Source organism: Cygnus atratus, chromosome 2 (genome assembly GCF_013377495.2).
Source record: "Cygnus atratus isolate AKBS03 ecotype Queensland, Australia chromosome 2, CAtr_DNAZoo_HiC_assembly, whole genome shotgun sequence".
In the NCBI taxonomy this organism is placed as follows: domain Eukaryota; kingdom Metazoa; phylum Chordata; class Aves; order Anseriformes; family Anatidae; genus Cygnus; species Cygnus atratus.
The window spans coordinates 18,323,499-18,339,920 of NC_066363.1; the positions used below are offsets into that span (position 1 = coordinate 18,323,499).

Here is a 16,422-nt window from a genome sequence, read left to right on the forward strand (position 1 = left end):
ATGGAAAAAAAAAAAACAGGCTAAGAGTTGTGGTTAAAACTGGTAGCAGGGGCTGGTGGGAGAAAGGAAAAACACCCATACTTCTATTGGGCAGACCAGCGTGTCTGTTACATGTATTGCTACACGTTCCTCTGAAATGGTTATTTTTCCTATATCATTATCCATAGCTGTCTGTTTCATTCTCAGAATTATTACGTGATACAAAGTAAGTATGATAGTAAGCCATGTGTTTTGGGGAAGGACAAGAGAGTCTTAGTGGCATAGCTTTTCCTGTGAGAAGCATGGTGAGCTAAACAAGGAGTGAGATATTTTCCTTTAGACTTTTGTGATTTCTATGGTTATCCTTGTGTGGACTAATGGGACAGAAGACCAATCATCTCTGTTGTTTTGAACTTGTGTAGTGCACTTCTTAAAGAGGATAGTAGATGAATTATGATAATCAGATAATGTATCATAGTTAAAATTCCATGTCAAGCACAGATTATTACAGAATATTGATCTGTTTTCCGTATAGTGCCTGAATTGCAGATTTTAGAAGTGCATTTTTCATATTCCGGTGGCAGGAAGGTATTGTTGAAAATCACCCTGAAAAATGTGAACGAACTTCAAAGGAATGTTGTTTGCTAGTCACTTGGAGGAAACTTGCACTGGGTTATGTGGATTGAGCCAATTCATGTAATCCTTTAAAATTAATACATTATTTATGGTTTCCAGAACATAACTAATAAAAAAATGTGACCTCAAATTGTAATCCACACACAATGGTTGCATTGAAATCTGTTCACAAACAAATCCATTGATATGATCTGTTTCCTCTTCAGCCTCCAGTTGTTTCAAATATATTTACAACTGTTGGTTATTAATCTTGGCATAAACACGACCATTAGTGCTGCAAAACTCTGAAAACAAGCAACAAAACAAGTATTGTTTAGTAGAAATCTGAATGTTTTTGTCTATACGGGGCCATTTCAGTAAATAGTTTTGCTAAACCACTCTACTGTAGGAGTAAGGAAACAGAGAGATTTTATAATGAGTAAGTTGAAAGCGAGTTGATAAAAGTAGTAAAATAGGTTATTTTTCTGCCTTGTAGCTTTACTTCTCATATGCCATTACTAAATACTTACATCTTGAAAAGCAGAGCAGCATGAGATATCAGACTATAACTACAGTAATGAACTGTGTAAAATATATATCCATTCTTTGCTTAATAACCTGTTCCTATTCAATATTATTTTACTATGTGGAACTTGTTTTCTTTAAGACCAGTGTGAATTTTACATTTACATCTGAAAACAATGTATTGTAATCTGTACCCTAAAAAAGCAAGTAACTTCGTAATGACTTTATTAATTTAACAACACAGAAGAAAAGACTAAGTGTACTGCTTGGATTTAATGATTTACATCTAATACCCAAACTCTTCACCAGTGTTATGATGATAGTTTTATCTCCATACCTACATGTCATGAAAGCACAGCTTGTGATCTCCCAAGTAAAGTGCACGTCCTGAGATGGAATCGACATTAGCTTTTGTAGTTACAGGCTTTGTCATGGGCAGGTTGTGAGTTCCTTTTATTTTGCTTCATTCACACATTTTAGCTGATGTCCATTTCATCTTCCTTGATGTTGAGCAGCCATGGAAAAATTAGAAATCGGAGCCTACCTGGTAGAATGAATTCCTACGAACTTTAAGGCCAAATTTTGCAATAATTTCACAAGATTGAACTCCATATTTTCTGAAAATGATCAGTTTGACAGGCAAATAAATATTTGTTGTAGGCAAAATGAGCTTTATTTACTTAATTTGTAGGGGCTGTCCATGTACTAGACAGTAAAACAAACAAACAAAAAAATCTAAAATATTCTCTTAACCTTTTTCGGGTGCATAGCTTGCTACTGCAGACAGTGAACACCTGTGCAGAGATTAGAATTTTGCAGGATTACGTTCTTTTAGAAGCTTATGGAAAACAAAAGTGTCTTGTCTTTAGTCCACAGAAGCTACCAGTGTCAAGGATATGGACCTTAACTTGTAGCTGTTCTGAGAAATGTGTTCTAGTGGTTATAGACGGTTCTGCCAAGTAGATGTCTGTCGTATGGACAAGTTAAACATGGGAGGCTTGCAACTAGATTTCTGCTCCTAGTGTTGCCTGAGGGATCCTACCTCGGTGTACTTTTCCATAGATAAAATGGTATTTGGATCCTCAAGTAGTAATGTCTTTTTGAGTAAAAGCTCTGTGAAATGCTCAGACCTGTTAAAACTAGTGAGTAAAACGTCCTTTACAGTTCCAAGCTGAAGATGCTGCCAAGTCTTAAGCAGGCACTTCTCTGTATCTGTAACTAGCTCTGTATTTCTGATGCTTTCATCGTTTTCTGAAACTTAGTAAGACCTGAGATGCTTAATAAGGTGAAGAACACTGGAAAGAGATCATATGTTGTGCAGGGAGAATGTTTGGAGTTGCTAGAATTCATGGTCTTCCTGTGTCCAAATGTTCTTTTTCCGAGTGTTAAGACTAGTTTAAAAACAGAAAGATTTTCATGAGGGAGACAAAAAACATTTCTACATTCAGCAGTGTCTTGCTGCAAAGTGTCAGCCTCAGAGACACTCCAGCTTTTCAGAGAAATAGCTGAAAAGGTATTAGTAGTGGAAGTTGTCCCAAAAGCTTATCCTTGCAACTGATTGAATATTTTTTGAAGAAATTTACAGAAATTTAATGAGGAAAATGTCAGCCCAATTGGTAAAAGCGTGGCTGATGTTATTAGTGTAACAGGATGATCCAGACAACTTTGAGAATATACTCTCATTCTTTGAGAATATACTCTCAATATACATCTGCATTACACCAGGTATAGTTAGTTCATGGTTTGGTGTAAAAACTAAGACTGTGGAAATGGGCCTTTTTTCTGATTTTCTGCACCAACAGCTGGGGCGACAATGATGTTCATTCTTCATCGAGTGCGGTGCCCTCATGCTGGCACGCTTGCCAGCTCAGGTGTTTCTGGGCTCATCCCGACCTGTTTCAGCCCAGATGAGACCGGGTACCGGAGGCTTCTTACATGTACCACTCCAGCTAGCTGGGTTCATTTTCACTGAACCAGCTGCACGCGTGCAGCTCAGCCTGCCGGTAGCCCCTGCCAGAGGGAGAGTTACAAGCGGCTGGGGACAGCCTGTGAGCAGTAAGGTGTGTAGTGAGCACAGCTCCTGCTGGAGAAAGAAGTCTGCCCGTGGTCTGGGGATTCTCATTGCCAGGGTGCAGTGCGGCAGGCCTCAGACCCCAGCACTTCTTTATCTGAGGTGCGCCTCAGAGGGGTCAGAGGGAGCATGGATCAACCCTGATTGTTTTCAGAGAACCAATCCTCCTTTCATACAGTTCCAAGGCAAGCTGCAGAAGGCTATGCTATAACATAATAAACTGTGACCTTAATGCTCAGTGTTGTGGTTTGGAGGCAGATGCTCTCCTAGACATCCACAGCTTCCATTTAACTTGCTTGCAGAGTTGTGACATATGAGAGCTTGAAACCATCACTTGCTCAAAGCTCTCTTGAACATAAGGAGGAATAAAGTGTTTCAGATTTAAGTTATTTTTAATTAAAACATACAGTATTTTCCTGTTGGACACTGTTTAAGGGTTGAAGTGTTACTAATAATATAAGTAGGCGTTGATCTGTGAGCGTAGCTCAGGAAAGGTCATTATAAGCCAGGATACAGTCAGTTTATCAAGTTCATCTGTAATGTAAAACTTGCTCATAGAGAGGTGATCTCTGTAACTCTCTGCATCAGATAATACACCTACACACCACTTAAATATGTTAACACCATCTGAAGTCTTCGGGATTTTTTTGAAGTATGAGTAAGTGTTTCGGTGACTCATCCGAAAGATTTGGGGGAACCAAACAGATCAGCCGGGGGAGAACTGAGTAGGAAGCGGTCTGATTGCCATGGGGACAGAATGAGAGCAGATGTGGCCGTGAAGGCAGGGTGGTACTGAGCTGTCCTGAAGCTCTCCAGCACTATCAAAGTATTGTTTTAAGGCATTTATGGGACATATTGCAGCCAGTAATTACTTGTCTTCTCAAGATACCTTTCGTTTTTAGCCATTGTTCCCCACTTAGGTACTGCCTTCCTTTATACTGCTTTGTGATTTTTAGCTGTGGAATTCTTCTTCCTAACTGAAAATAATAAAAAAAAACAACACAGTATTCACGTATTGTGGGTTGATACTCTGTTCTGCTGGACTTCAGGTCTAATGCAAAGTCTTTGAGAGATTTTCGCTAATCTTTCTGGAGAAATTTGTCTCCCCCAAGGGTCACATTTTTCTAACAAGCTGTAATGTTTTCTTTTGGAAAATGTTTTCCAAATTGAAATAAATGTTTTAGATTATACTATGTTACAGAGGGTACGGCTACTATGTATAAATGAAGTTTTAGATCTGAAGTTCATTTTTCTTAACATTTTTAAATGTTTTCTTCATGAGCTTAAATCTTTGGTATTTCTAAGCAATCCAGCCTTCTGGAACATCTTAACATTTGAGACCATGGATGTTTTTAAAATTGTTCACTTTTAGAACATATTCAAAGCATCAAGGGATTTCATTCAAAAGCACTCAAGAGGTCATCGTTGCAAAAAGTTAGATTCGAAAGTTCCCCTGGATACAGGATTTGTTGTAAAGCAGCGGTTTGTTACAAAGCCTAAAAAATTGAAGTTTAGTCTCAGTAAAATATTTTGTTTCATATTCTGCCAAAAATGTAGCAAGCCACCGCTAAATCATGACATTTGCAGCAACACTGTATGTCATCATTAGGAGAGACTGGAGTCTGTATTTTCTGACTGCTTCATAGGTTTTTGCAGTGAAGGGAGATGGGCTCTTACCTCTAAGAAATGTCCAGAAAATGATGGTTGCTAATCCTGCTGTACAAATAAGATCTGGCAAGTTTGAAAGTACCATAATATGTTTATCCATTGGCAGAACATCACCTTGATTACTTATTTGGATGCTAATAATACCATTTAGTGTGTGGTTTTTTTAATTAAGATCTGAAATGGGGCAAAATTAATTAAAAGAAGCCCGAGGCTTCTAATTTTCCCAAGGAATTCTATGACTCTCTTCTGCTGGCATCCCGTACACGCTGTTTCTTAAAACAGATCATAGCATGTGTGATGTTCATGCGGTGCCACACCCCAGGGGTGCTGTAAGGCATAAACCAAAAAGGTTGCTTTAAAGGAATACAGCAATAATGAGAAGTACTCTATTATTGCAGTGCTTATCAGTGTGACAGATACGAAATTTGTTTCCCTCTTCCTTTGATAAACAAAAGTTAGAATATTGAAATACAGCAGGAATGCTAGAAAATAACCTTGAAAAAAAATACTTGATGAAGGTTATGCATGTTGTCAAAAGTTTCCAAGTCATCACTAGCAAGGGACTGAACACGGTATGAAAGAGAGCTACCGAGCTGTAATAGTCAGGGATACACAAGACTTCAGGTTGCTGGAAGGGATTAAGCATTTGAGGTTTTTATCAGTATCATCTCTTGAGAATTTGCTTACAGCTATCTGTTGTCTCAGCCTATGGCTATTTGACAGGTTTGAAGATTCTTCTCCTTCCTTCCTTTTATCACCAAATCCTAGAAACTGCTGATAGTCGGGGTCAGGAGGTCAGTACTTTATGCTTAGTTCAGTGAAAGCTGTTTTCCCTTGTCCTTTCAGAAACCCTCAGGGGACAGCGTTTTTTAGTTTAGAGCTACAAACTTGGTATACATTTTTTCACAATGTTCATTTACTTTCGTGTGTTAATGTTCAGCACAATTAAAAACATGGGGTAAGACGGTACACCACGTAGTGTCCCAGCTGGGGAACTGAGCCCCTCTGTTGGTGCTAGTAAATATGACTTCTAGTCCTGTCGCTGTAATGGTCATGTATACAGTGATAAACAATAACTGGGTAAAAGACAGATACTCTAGTTAGCGTGGGCTTAAACCAACACTGACCTTTTCCTAGATGAGTCCAGTATAGTTAGCCATAGGTTGCTTGATGTCCTTTTTGATTTTTGCGTTACTGTGGCGTAGTAATAGGAGGAAGAATCCCCCTGCACTCTTTAGCTTATGGTGTTTTTTTGAAAGCTAAGAAAGAAGCCCAAGTCACCTATTCCATGAGTGTGGGATTTTATTACATTATTATCACAGAAGGTGAGCACCCTTAGTAATGTCTCTTGGCAGTCCAAAACGAGTGCCTGAGTAGGATTAAGGCAGTTCTGGCAGATACACTTCCTGAATTTTTATTTTGCCTGAACGTTTTAAATTTGCTCTGCCTCTCATCTCTAGAGACAAAGTAGTGGTCTGAATCTCCCTTTGATTGAACAGCCCTGTGCAGTTGTACAATTTCTCATCCTGGAACATATGCAGATTTCATTTCTATGTTTTAAATGTGTTTTTTTTTTTTTTTTTTTACAGAATAAAAACAAGTTAATAGTATAAGAAAGCCTTGGAGTACACTGTTTGTGAACTCAGCTGAGATTTGAAGATATTTTGTGGTTTTGTTTTATGTATGTTTCAAAAAATTTAGTATTGCATGTTCTGGATTTCATTTCTTGCTGATCTTTTTAAGTGTACAGGTGCTGTTTGTGGCATGTGGGTATATGTGGTGCTGCAGTCTTACTGCCTTATTCTTAAACAAAATAAACCATTGAACCAATACCAAGGAAATATGTAACACCTAATTGCTAAACCAGAAAAGAAAATCTGAAAATAATTTTTATAATCGCTAATAACCAAGTTAACTGTTCTAAATTCTATTGCCATTTCCAACAGTTTGACCCTTCTCCAGTAGTTTGTGCCAATATAGCTGAAGTTATGTCTTTGTTCAAGGATTTTAAGGGGAATTTTACATGCAATAAAACTACAGGGCTAGATCACGTATGCACTCATGTTTAGAATTCTTTCTCTGTTTGAAAATATTTGAATATTTTTTTATTCTGTATATCTACAGAACTTATTGACAGATGGAAATAGAGTGTCAAGCACATGCCTCCAGAAAAAAAAAATTAAAGAATGTACATCTTTTAATATCTGTCCCTAGCAAATATCTAGTTAATTACAGTTATAATCTGTATTAACCTATATTAAGGGTATTAACATTGCATGTCAGTTCACCTCTGTTGATGTCTGAGAGTATACCCAAGAGAGAGCAATTCCAAATGCCTTGACCAGGAGGGGAAAAGCTTCAATGGCAGTTTCTGCTTTATTAGATACCAGAGAATCACCATGGAAGCCTCTCTATAAGGGATGAATTTATAGTACCAACTACATCATGTCTGTTTCAAAATACCTTACCTCCTTTGGATTAAATACTTAGAAAGTATGCAGGAGTCCTTGTATACAAGAAATTACTGAATATGTGAGCAGATGATTATAAACATTCCAATTTATTAAGTTTAATAAGTTACTGTTGCCCTGAGAGTTAAGCTGAGGGATCTATCTTGCCTTTATAGCAGAGAAGCAGCATATACGTGTGTTAGCACATGTGAGCTGACGAGGGGTAGTACCTTGCTGTAAGTAAGCTCATTGTTTGTGTTTCTCTGTCCAAAGCCTACTTCCTCATTGCAGAGCTCTGGCCTTCCCTGGAACTGGATAGACGAGCCTGAATTTGAAGTGCTTCCAAACCTGTGTGATGGAGCTTTCTGTTAAGGAATAACAACTTGGAGGAAAAAGAATAGGTGAAATTAGTTAGCTTGTAGATGTAACCGTAGAGATGTACAGGTATGTCGTACATTATAGTAACTGGAGCTCAGATAGATATACCAATACCAGTTTAAAATTAACTATCTCAGGTTATGCTGGCAATAAGACAGGTCTCAGTGCAGCATAGTTTGTGGTATAGTTACCAAGCAGCTCAGGAAGGCATTGTAGCCTCAACTTTAAAGCTAACAGAGACATACAGAACCATCAGTGCCTCCGTATAAACGTGCTTTTACTGTTCCCGTGTGATAAAGATGTTCTAACAGTGGGAGTGTGCCAGTTTACTGTATTTGATTTCCAGTTGGTTCAGTATCCTTTACTTGTTTGCAAGGTATTTAAAGCACCTCCTACACATATATCAGTGACCTGGCACTTGATTATTTTGAATGTGGGTGTGCCCTGGAGGTTTCAGTCTGCACTTTGGTACATATTTGATTCTGGGTTAGGGAAGGCATGCTTTCTCCCCAGTCTTTACCACGGAGTGATCCATATCATTTCCATTCCCATTTGCACAATCTCCAACTTAGCAGTACTTACTAGTCCTCTGAATGTTGCTTCTTAAGCATAGAGAGTCCTGGTTTCCTGCCATGAAACCCCTGACAGTGCATGATCTGGCCTGCACTCCTGAGGTCCTTCATTCTTAGCTGTTTTCTTCGTTGAAGAAATCCAAAATGGTATCAACTGATAGTATATGCTTGTAAGTACAGCATCTTATGTATTACCACGCCACTGATGTTCTTACTTCTGCTGAAATACTGAGTATAATTTCATAGCCTATATTTTATATGCCAGTTTGACTTTACCCAGTAGTCAAAATAGGCTAATAGATGATGTAGGTATCATACTGACACTTCTCAGACCAACATATTAACATACTGAAGCACTTGTCAGGAGGCAGGCTGCAAAGCAAGTAAATTTCATACTAGGATGTCTACATCCAAACTGGAACATCAAATTTTTCGTTGTAATTCTTATGGTCATGACTGAGATGATAGAGCATGGTCATATAGCAAAGGATATTGTAATTATTGAAACATACATAATTTCAAAGCAGAAGTCTTTATAATCGCAGATACATCTATCTAAATGCTGCAAATACCTGCAACTAATTTCTGCAGCACTATTTTTTAAATGGAGAAAGCTTGGTTATATTATGAATCCGTTTGCTGCAGCTTACTCCCATAGAAGTAATAATTCTCTGTTTAAAAGTTCTGTGAGAAACATTGCTTCTGTGGTTTCATTTTTGAAGGACTGAACTGAAAAGTAAATTCTTATCATAACTGCCTCTGTTTTCCTCTGAGCGCTATGTTTTTTTCTTAAGTGAAAAGCATATCTGTTACTTCGTATGCCAAGGTTCTGCTTGGGTTTTCTGTCATTTTCAATTTCAGCTTCAGCAGTGTATTTTAGCCATTGTCTTGGACACAGCCATGTCTCTGAAACTGTAGCCATTTCATAAGCCAGTTGTGTCCTCTATATAAGGTTTCAGATTCTCAGTTTTTCTTTGAACTGCCAAGAATTTTGTTCAAATCCTCGCCATTCATTACCCCGGTAAATGTCATCTCCCCTTTGGCTTTAATGCCATCCACCTTGTTCCCTCAGTGCCATTCAACATGTAGCTGTTCAGATCACCTTCAAAGGATCTGTTCTCACAGCCAGCCCAGCTGCTGTCCTTCCACCAGTATCAAACACAAGTTACTGTTTTGTTGAGGCTCGCTGAAACTCTATTCTTCCAGATCATAAACCCCACACATATGAAATCCACTTGTTTTCATTTTGTGGTGGGTAAACCCTATGGATAAACCTATATTTTTGTTCTGAGAAGTTGAGACTGTGGAGTCCCGTTATTCATCCAGTATAATGTTTTTGCAAAAAATCTGCAAAGAATGGTTGCTAATATTTTTCCTTGGCATGTGGGGAGAAATACTAGATTGACTGTATCTTTTGAAATCTCTCCTCAAATATACTTCACCCAGATTAAAATGAAACCTTTGAGTAAACGTGCAAGCAAATTAACCCATAATAGTACCAAGGGGAATTGTGTTTGTGTGAGAGAGAGCCTAAGTGGATAGTTCAGGATGTAACTAATGGACAATAGTCAAGATCATTGCTTCTTATACGCCTGTGGTAAACGTGATTGAAAATAATTTCTTTCTGAGTGCTCAGTGAGGTTTGTAAGAAGAAAATATTGATGTCAGTCTCTTAAGCTGGGATTCATTTCAGCTAACTTCAGATGTCTGACGATTAGATGTCTAGGTGTGAGTTATTTGCTGTGGATTTCCCATGTGGTGAAACAGATGATTTCCCTGATCTGTTTGGTTTTCTGCAGTGATCATGAAGGGGAGCCCAGGATGAGCAGCACAGATTTTGAAGTCTTAACTTTGAGGTGCCTGAATTAGGGACAGGGTAATCCTATTTTTAACAAAGATATTTCAAGATCATGGGTCACCCTGAGAGAACAGCAGTAGCATAAATAACATGCAGTTAGTGACAGTCTTAATGGAAAACAAAAAGATGAGGCCTAAGTGAATGTGTAGACTGAACTCAACTCTGCTTTGGTTGACGTGTTGGACCAAGCCTGCTGGTGAACAGGCCTGAAGGTCACATCCTTCTCTCTTAAGAGTTTCTCCAATTAATTTTTGGGGAAGAAAATAATCACATTTTTTCCCAAGAGGTAACATACGAACAGTGCAGACTACGGTAACTATATGTGTGATATGTGCAATAATGCTTTGGTGTCATTTCATAATTTAGTTGTGCACTTAAACTGTTTTGTCAGAACTACTTTTTTTGCCATGATTAAAGAATCTTTGTTTCACTGAGCCCAGTATTAATGTACTCCAGATTCTGGTTCTTTAGAAGAGTAACAGATGTTCACAGTTTGGTGCAATTTTCAGATGAGCAATGCTGTTTATAATAAATTTTCCTGAGACCACCCAACTCATTTCACTTGTAACTTGAACTGTGTCCAAGTGTTGATCTCAGGAGATGTGAGATGTAATAATTCTGTGCCCCACCCAGTTCAAAAGACATGACTTAGTATAGATGGAATTTAAATATCTATACTTCCAATCAACACAGAAAGTCAAAGTTTTTATCTTGCGTGCTGTGAACAATGGAGGTGAAAGTAGCAACATTCTGGCTTTCATTCATTAGGTATTCATAGGATCTGAAGATGTATATTGACAAGGTCTGCAGGAAATAAAATTAGAGAATAAAGGTGAACAGGTGAAAAAGCACAACACAGCAAGTAAAAACAAATACATTGAGATTTATCCTGGAAAAATGCAGATTTATTAAATACAGAAGAAACGGAAATGCAGTATTAAACATAGTATGTGATGTGATGTAGGGATAACATAAAATGCATTATGGTTTATTAAGAACAAATGCGATGAATTGTTTGCTGCATAAACCAAAACGTAGTATGGTTTTGAGTTGTCTATCTGGGACATTATATTTAGTCTCAAGCATTTAACAGCAAAAATTGTGTTGATAGGGTTTAAAGATGTTAGAAAGCAAATCCTGAGGAGCTCTTGGAGATTGAAAGCAAACCTTTAATTCAGGTATTTGCGTTTATTAGAAGTCCTGTAGACTCAATCATATCGGTTATGTTAAAGTATTGAATGTCTCCCAAAGGAAAAAGAAGCTCTGAATGACTTGAGAGTATGAAAATTAAACAAACAGTTCTGAATTGACAGTAAGAGCTATGAATGAATCAGTATATTCTTTTTCTTTCTGACATTTATTGTACTTTATGCTTAACATTTAGTGCAGTGTTATTTTGAGATTATATACTGAGAATTTAGGAAAAAGCACCGAGAGGTTCCTATGGCAACCATAGTGTGCACATTCCCTGTATGAACACTGTGAGAGCTGCAACATGACACTGTGGCATTGAGTCCTGCTACTTGGCAGGTAGGTATTTTACACTACAAGTTAATTGATAAATTTAGAGGTACTTCTAAATGGCATTAAAGTCAATGAACCAATTTCTTCTTTTTTTTTTTTTTTTTCCCTTTGGCAATAGAATAGCTCTGCTGTGCAATGCAGGTCATTTTTTCCATATTTCTTGAAAGCATCTTGGCTGAAACGTTCTGAGATGCATTTTTCTATATGGTTTTTAGGCACGGTGAATATTCTGCCCTGTCCTCTGATAGCGCTCATTCTCCAGTCAGAACACAAAGATTTTCATAACTGTGTGCGGTTGTGTCACAACACTCAATGTGTAACCACGCAGACTGGGGGGATGCTCTGATCCCCCGGCTCTCAATGGCTTTTGTGTTTGCTTAACTGGTCGCCAGCAATGAAGTTGCTATTTCAGCATCTTCCTTTCAGCTGAAGCCAGAAATACCAAATGCAAGGGGAACAGTGTTGCTGTAAAGACTGCAGGAAGAGATTTTTTTTTTTAATTAAAAATAAATAAATTCATTAATTGTTGCACCTCACTGCTCTCTTTCTCTCTCTTTCTTTTTTCTCTCTCTCTTTTTCCACTAGCAACTAAGGGCAAACTGCCTCTTCAGTCATTGCTATGTGTCGTTTGTTACAGAAATTCCAGTCTTTCTCATTTGGAAATGAAAAAATATTTTGTCACTGCCTTGGTTACACACACCGTGATAGATATTAGAATCCGCTTTTTATAGTCTAATAGTAGACTTGACCTGAATACGTCCCTGACTTTTGAAGAATGACCTGGACTGCTCTACAACAAAAGGCTTATGCTTTTAAGGCTGAACTTAAAATGTTCCCTATATCCACTTATTATTTAGTTTTAAAATAGGCTTCTGAGGAACAAGTTGCTTGGTTTGTTATTTTTCTGACTTTCCTTACAAAAATAAGAGAAATGTTGAACATTATACTAGGAAACATATGGATGTAACCTTCATTCCAGCTCTAGCTCTGTTTCCCAGGAAACAAATCTGAGCAGCATGAAAAATATCCAGAGCTCCTAAATCTGGTGCAGAAAAAGTGAAAGCAGGTCTAAAAATTGTCGTTTTAGGCAATGACTGCTGTGGACCTCGTACAAAGCTGTGGTGTGGGATTTTTTATGGGAGTGGAGTCTGAGCAAAAGGGAACTCTTTTGGTGGGTCTGCGCTATGCGAGCCTGGAGAAATTCTCATCTGGACAATGCTGCGACCATTACTTGCTGTTCCTCAGGGAGGCTGTATTCATTTAGAGCAGCCATGCTCATGGGGACCATGCATGGTTCCTGGGGCTGTCGGAGTGCTTGAAGGAGTGAGCTGCCTGGGCTGGGAGCACGGGCAGGTGAGATTTTCACCTGCATGGGAGGACGGCAGAGGCATACAGCCTGCCCAGCATTCACATGCCTTTGCTGCTGGTGCTGCCCCATGAGGAGAAGAGCTACAAACCCCTAGGTCCACCAGTAAATCCTCATCTGCCTCCTAAGTCCTGCTGCCTCGCTGCTTATTTGTGGAAAAGAGTTTGACTTTGCAGCATTGGGTTTTTTTAAGAAATAAAAGCAAAAGTATGCCAAAGTTGCATTTTCAGCACTTGTCTGTGGTGATAAAGCTTTCTGATGTTATTGGTAAGCTGCAGGGTCACATTGTGGTACTGCAGCTATTATTAAAATTGGACTAACCCTGTCTCCCTGTGGGTAAGGAGATTAGATTAGCACATGCACCAATTTCTAAAAAAAAAAAAAAAAAAAAGCATTACTTATTTTTGCTCTTGCTTTCTCTGGAAAATTCATACAGCCTCACCACGACTAAATACATTTTAACTTGCTACCTACTTTAAGGCCTGTTCTGTCTTCCTTTGAAGTAGAACTCCCTTAATTTATCTTAGAGTTATGTGCTGCTGTTAATGATTTTGAACTAGAGATGGTTTGAGAAATTTTCCATTGGGATGAATTTCCACTAGAAATGTCTGTAAAACAAATTTATCTAAAGAAAAAGTTTTACTTTTTTTTTTAATACCTTTGCTAGTAGGAAAATGAAAGCATACTATTCTGTTGAGATTAGTTTGACAGTATTTTGTTTTACTGAAATGATCTCAAGGATTTTATATGAGTTAATTGAAATAAATAAATAAATAAAACTCTTGAAACTGTATGGCCATACACATGCATGCTGAAACTTTTCTTGATAGCAAGTGATAATTGTTTGAAAAACATTTTCCAGAACAGAAAAATGGGCAAATTTCTTCTATTATAGCTAAGTTCTCCATGTGAGTGACAGATAAAGGCACATTTTGCCTGTGTTTATAAAAACTGTTCCAAAAAAAAGTATGTACTTACAGGTGTTTTGTCAAGTGTTGAGACGCTGCTGTTTTCCTGTTTTGGAAGGGACAAATATGTTGCTTTACATTTTTCATACTAAGAAGTAGCAAGCAAAGGAACATCACGTATTTAAAAAAAGTAAAAACTAAAAAATGCAACTCTTTCTAGTTCAGTAAGCCTGGAGATTGATGTTAGTTTAAACACACCTGAGAGATGATAGAAATCATGGGAATGAATGTCTTTCTCTCATGCACCGGTACTAATAATCATTAAAAAATATTAGTAGTCAAGAATGTAAGAGATAAAAAAATATGTTAACATGTTTATACTTTTATACAGTTACATCCAATATCAAAGTTTTGTCTTTCTTCTTTCAGAACGATCAGTCTATGCAAGACATGCAGATAATAGGAGGAGACGATCTTTCAAAGCTGACTGGAAAGGTTTGTTGATTTTAAATTTCAGAAAGAAAATGCATCCACTAAAAGCAGTTGAGAAAAGCTGTGTAATTTTGCACATGAACTCTCAGTTTCAAGCCAGACACTAATACCGCAATGAAAGAAATATGTTCATCTCTATTAGATTGCTGTAATGCCATTGCTTTCAGATTGCAGATGCCCCAAAAGGTCAGAATGTATCCCCTCCGTCCTAGTAGGGTAGGGATTTGCCAAATAGTTGCACATACATCATCAGTGATATTGTGGGCAAAATTTGTGCTGGAATGCTTCCCCAGAGCTAGTTTAGGTTCTGGACTTTTTTTTTTCTGCCCCCAGAGGGTGCATGTATGCAAAGTGCACTTTGAGTATCCCTGTCAAATTCAACACATGAGGAGTTTAATATAATTTTGCCTACTGTAAAAAAATGGAACCTTTCACTCAGCTAATCAAAGGGGATTTTTTATTTCAACATCAGACTGTCTGTATGACTGAATTTGCTTTGCACTATGATTGGACATTGTGGTAATGAAATAGAGAGAGTGGTTTGAGTCAGTGAAAAGGCTATTTTCATCCAACCATGATAATACAAAGCAGTACTTTGAAGAGGAAGGAAGGCTGATTTCATTAGGCAAATGGTCTATGTGGAAAATGGTCACAAATGGATTCTTTACTTATGCATTAAGGCAACATAATACTTGTTTTGTTATTTGTACTGTACGTGCAGTTACTCTTGTATTAGATGGCAGTAAATAACATCAGTTTCTTCAAAACACTCAAATGAGCTAGCACTCATTTGCCTTGTACTGTAGCACACAAGAAAATGAGTAGAACTAAATTTTAAATATTTCATTAATATTCAATAGACTTTGATGCAACTAGAACTTAAATTAAAAAAAAAGTTAGTATACTCAGAATATTTTTGTGATAGGTACATCCTCAAATTACACTTCTAAATTCTGTTGGGTAGTTGTTTTTTTGCAAATTATCATGAAAGCATTCATCTTGTTCTTGTGAAATAGTAATTCGTTTGCTGTTTTCTAATATTCAGTCACTGGAGTAACCTGTTCTTCTGCGATGGTTTTGCCAATGCTTCTCTACTTCGTAGGCAGAGCTGGCAGTGCACCTGACATTTCTCTTTCCCAGATAGTCCAAGTTCTTTCTTAGTTTCCAGGCCAGCTCCTCTTCCCCATCTTCCAAACTGAAATTTCATGATGAGAGCCTGGTGAGACAGATCCTGTTTTCAGTTATTTATATCATTTCCAGGTACAATTTTTCTAACATAATTTGAGTTCACTGGGACAAAATATGATTTGCTGTATTATCAGGACTTTTGTGTACTTGTGTGTGCGTATGTGTATGAGAGAGAAGGAAAATTTCAGCCCCAATAGTTCTGTTCTTTACAAAAATGAAGCACAGTGTTTACTTATATTGAAAATCCCAGTGACCTTTTCTTGTTGGCAGTGCCTTCCCCAGTCTGGAACGGGGACAGAATATTTGGTGTTGGGAGGCTGGACGGTACTTGGGTGAGGGTGATTTGAATTGTTGAGTGAGGAGTTTGGGATCCTGGGTAAGTGTGAAGGGGCTGGTTTGGGAATGACAGGGGTGGCTGATCAGGGAAAGTGCCCCATGATAGAAGCTGGGTGTGGAGAGGCTGAAGCGGAGCAGGACAGGAGGGTTGGATGGGACGGAGAGCAGAGCTCCTGAAAGGGCACCCACGGAGGTTGGTTGTATGTGTGGTTGTCTCTGTGACACAGCTGATGGGTGAATAAGTAAATAGCATTTTCACTATAAGATGTGAAAATGGGATTTTCTTAAGACTTGTTTTACTGATTGAAGAACTGGGACACAAGGCTTGAGCTCAAATGTTCAAACTTGTGCGTCTAAAGTTGGATGTATGAAGGAGTGGCCTTATGTCCACAGATGCCAATTCCTCCATCTGTTGTTGACTTAAGCAATTAGTGGAAGCGTTCGGCACATTTTACTAATCAGCCTTTTGTGGATTGATTCAGAGCCTCCTAC

The 16,422-nt window shown here is 38.1% G+C and overlaps 1 protein-coding gene across 1 annotated transcript in view; it reads left to right on the forward strand.

Annotated features, from left to right (window-relative positions):
* PRTFDC1 (phosphoribosyl transferase domain containing 1) overlaps positions 1–16,422 on the forward strand; it is a 45,577-nt gene that overhangs the window by 10,501 nt on the left and 18,654 nt on the right. The window contains exon 4 of the mRNA XM_035545323.2: positions 14,344–14,409. Coding sequence (XP_035401216.1) covers positions 14,344–14,409 — 66 coding nt within the window. The remainder of the gene's footprint in view (positions 1–14,343; positions 14,410–16,422) is intronic.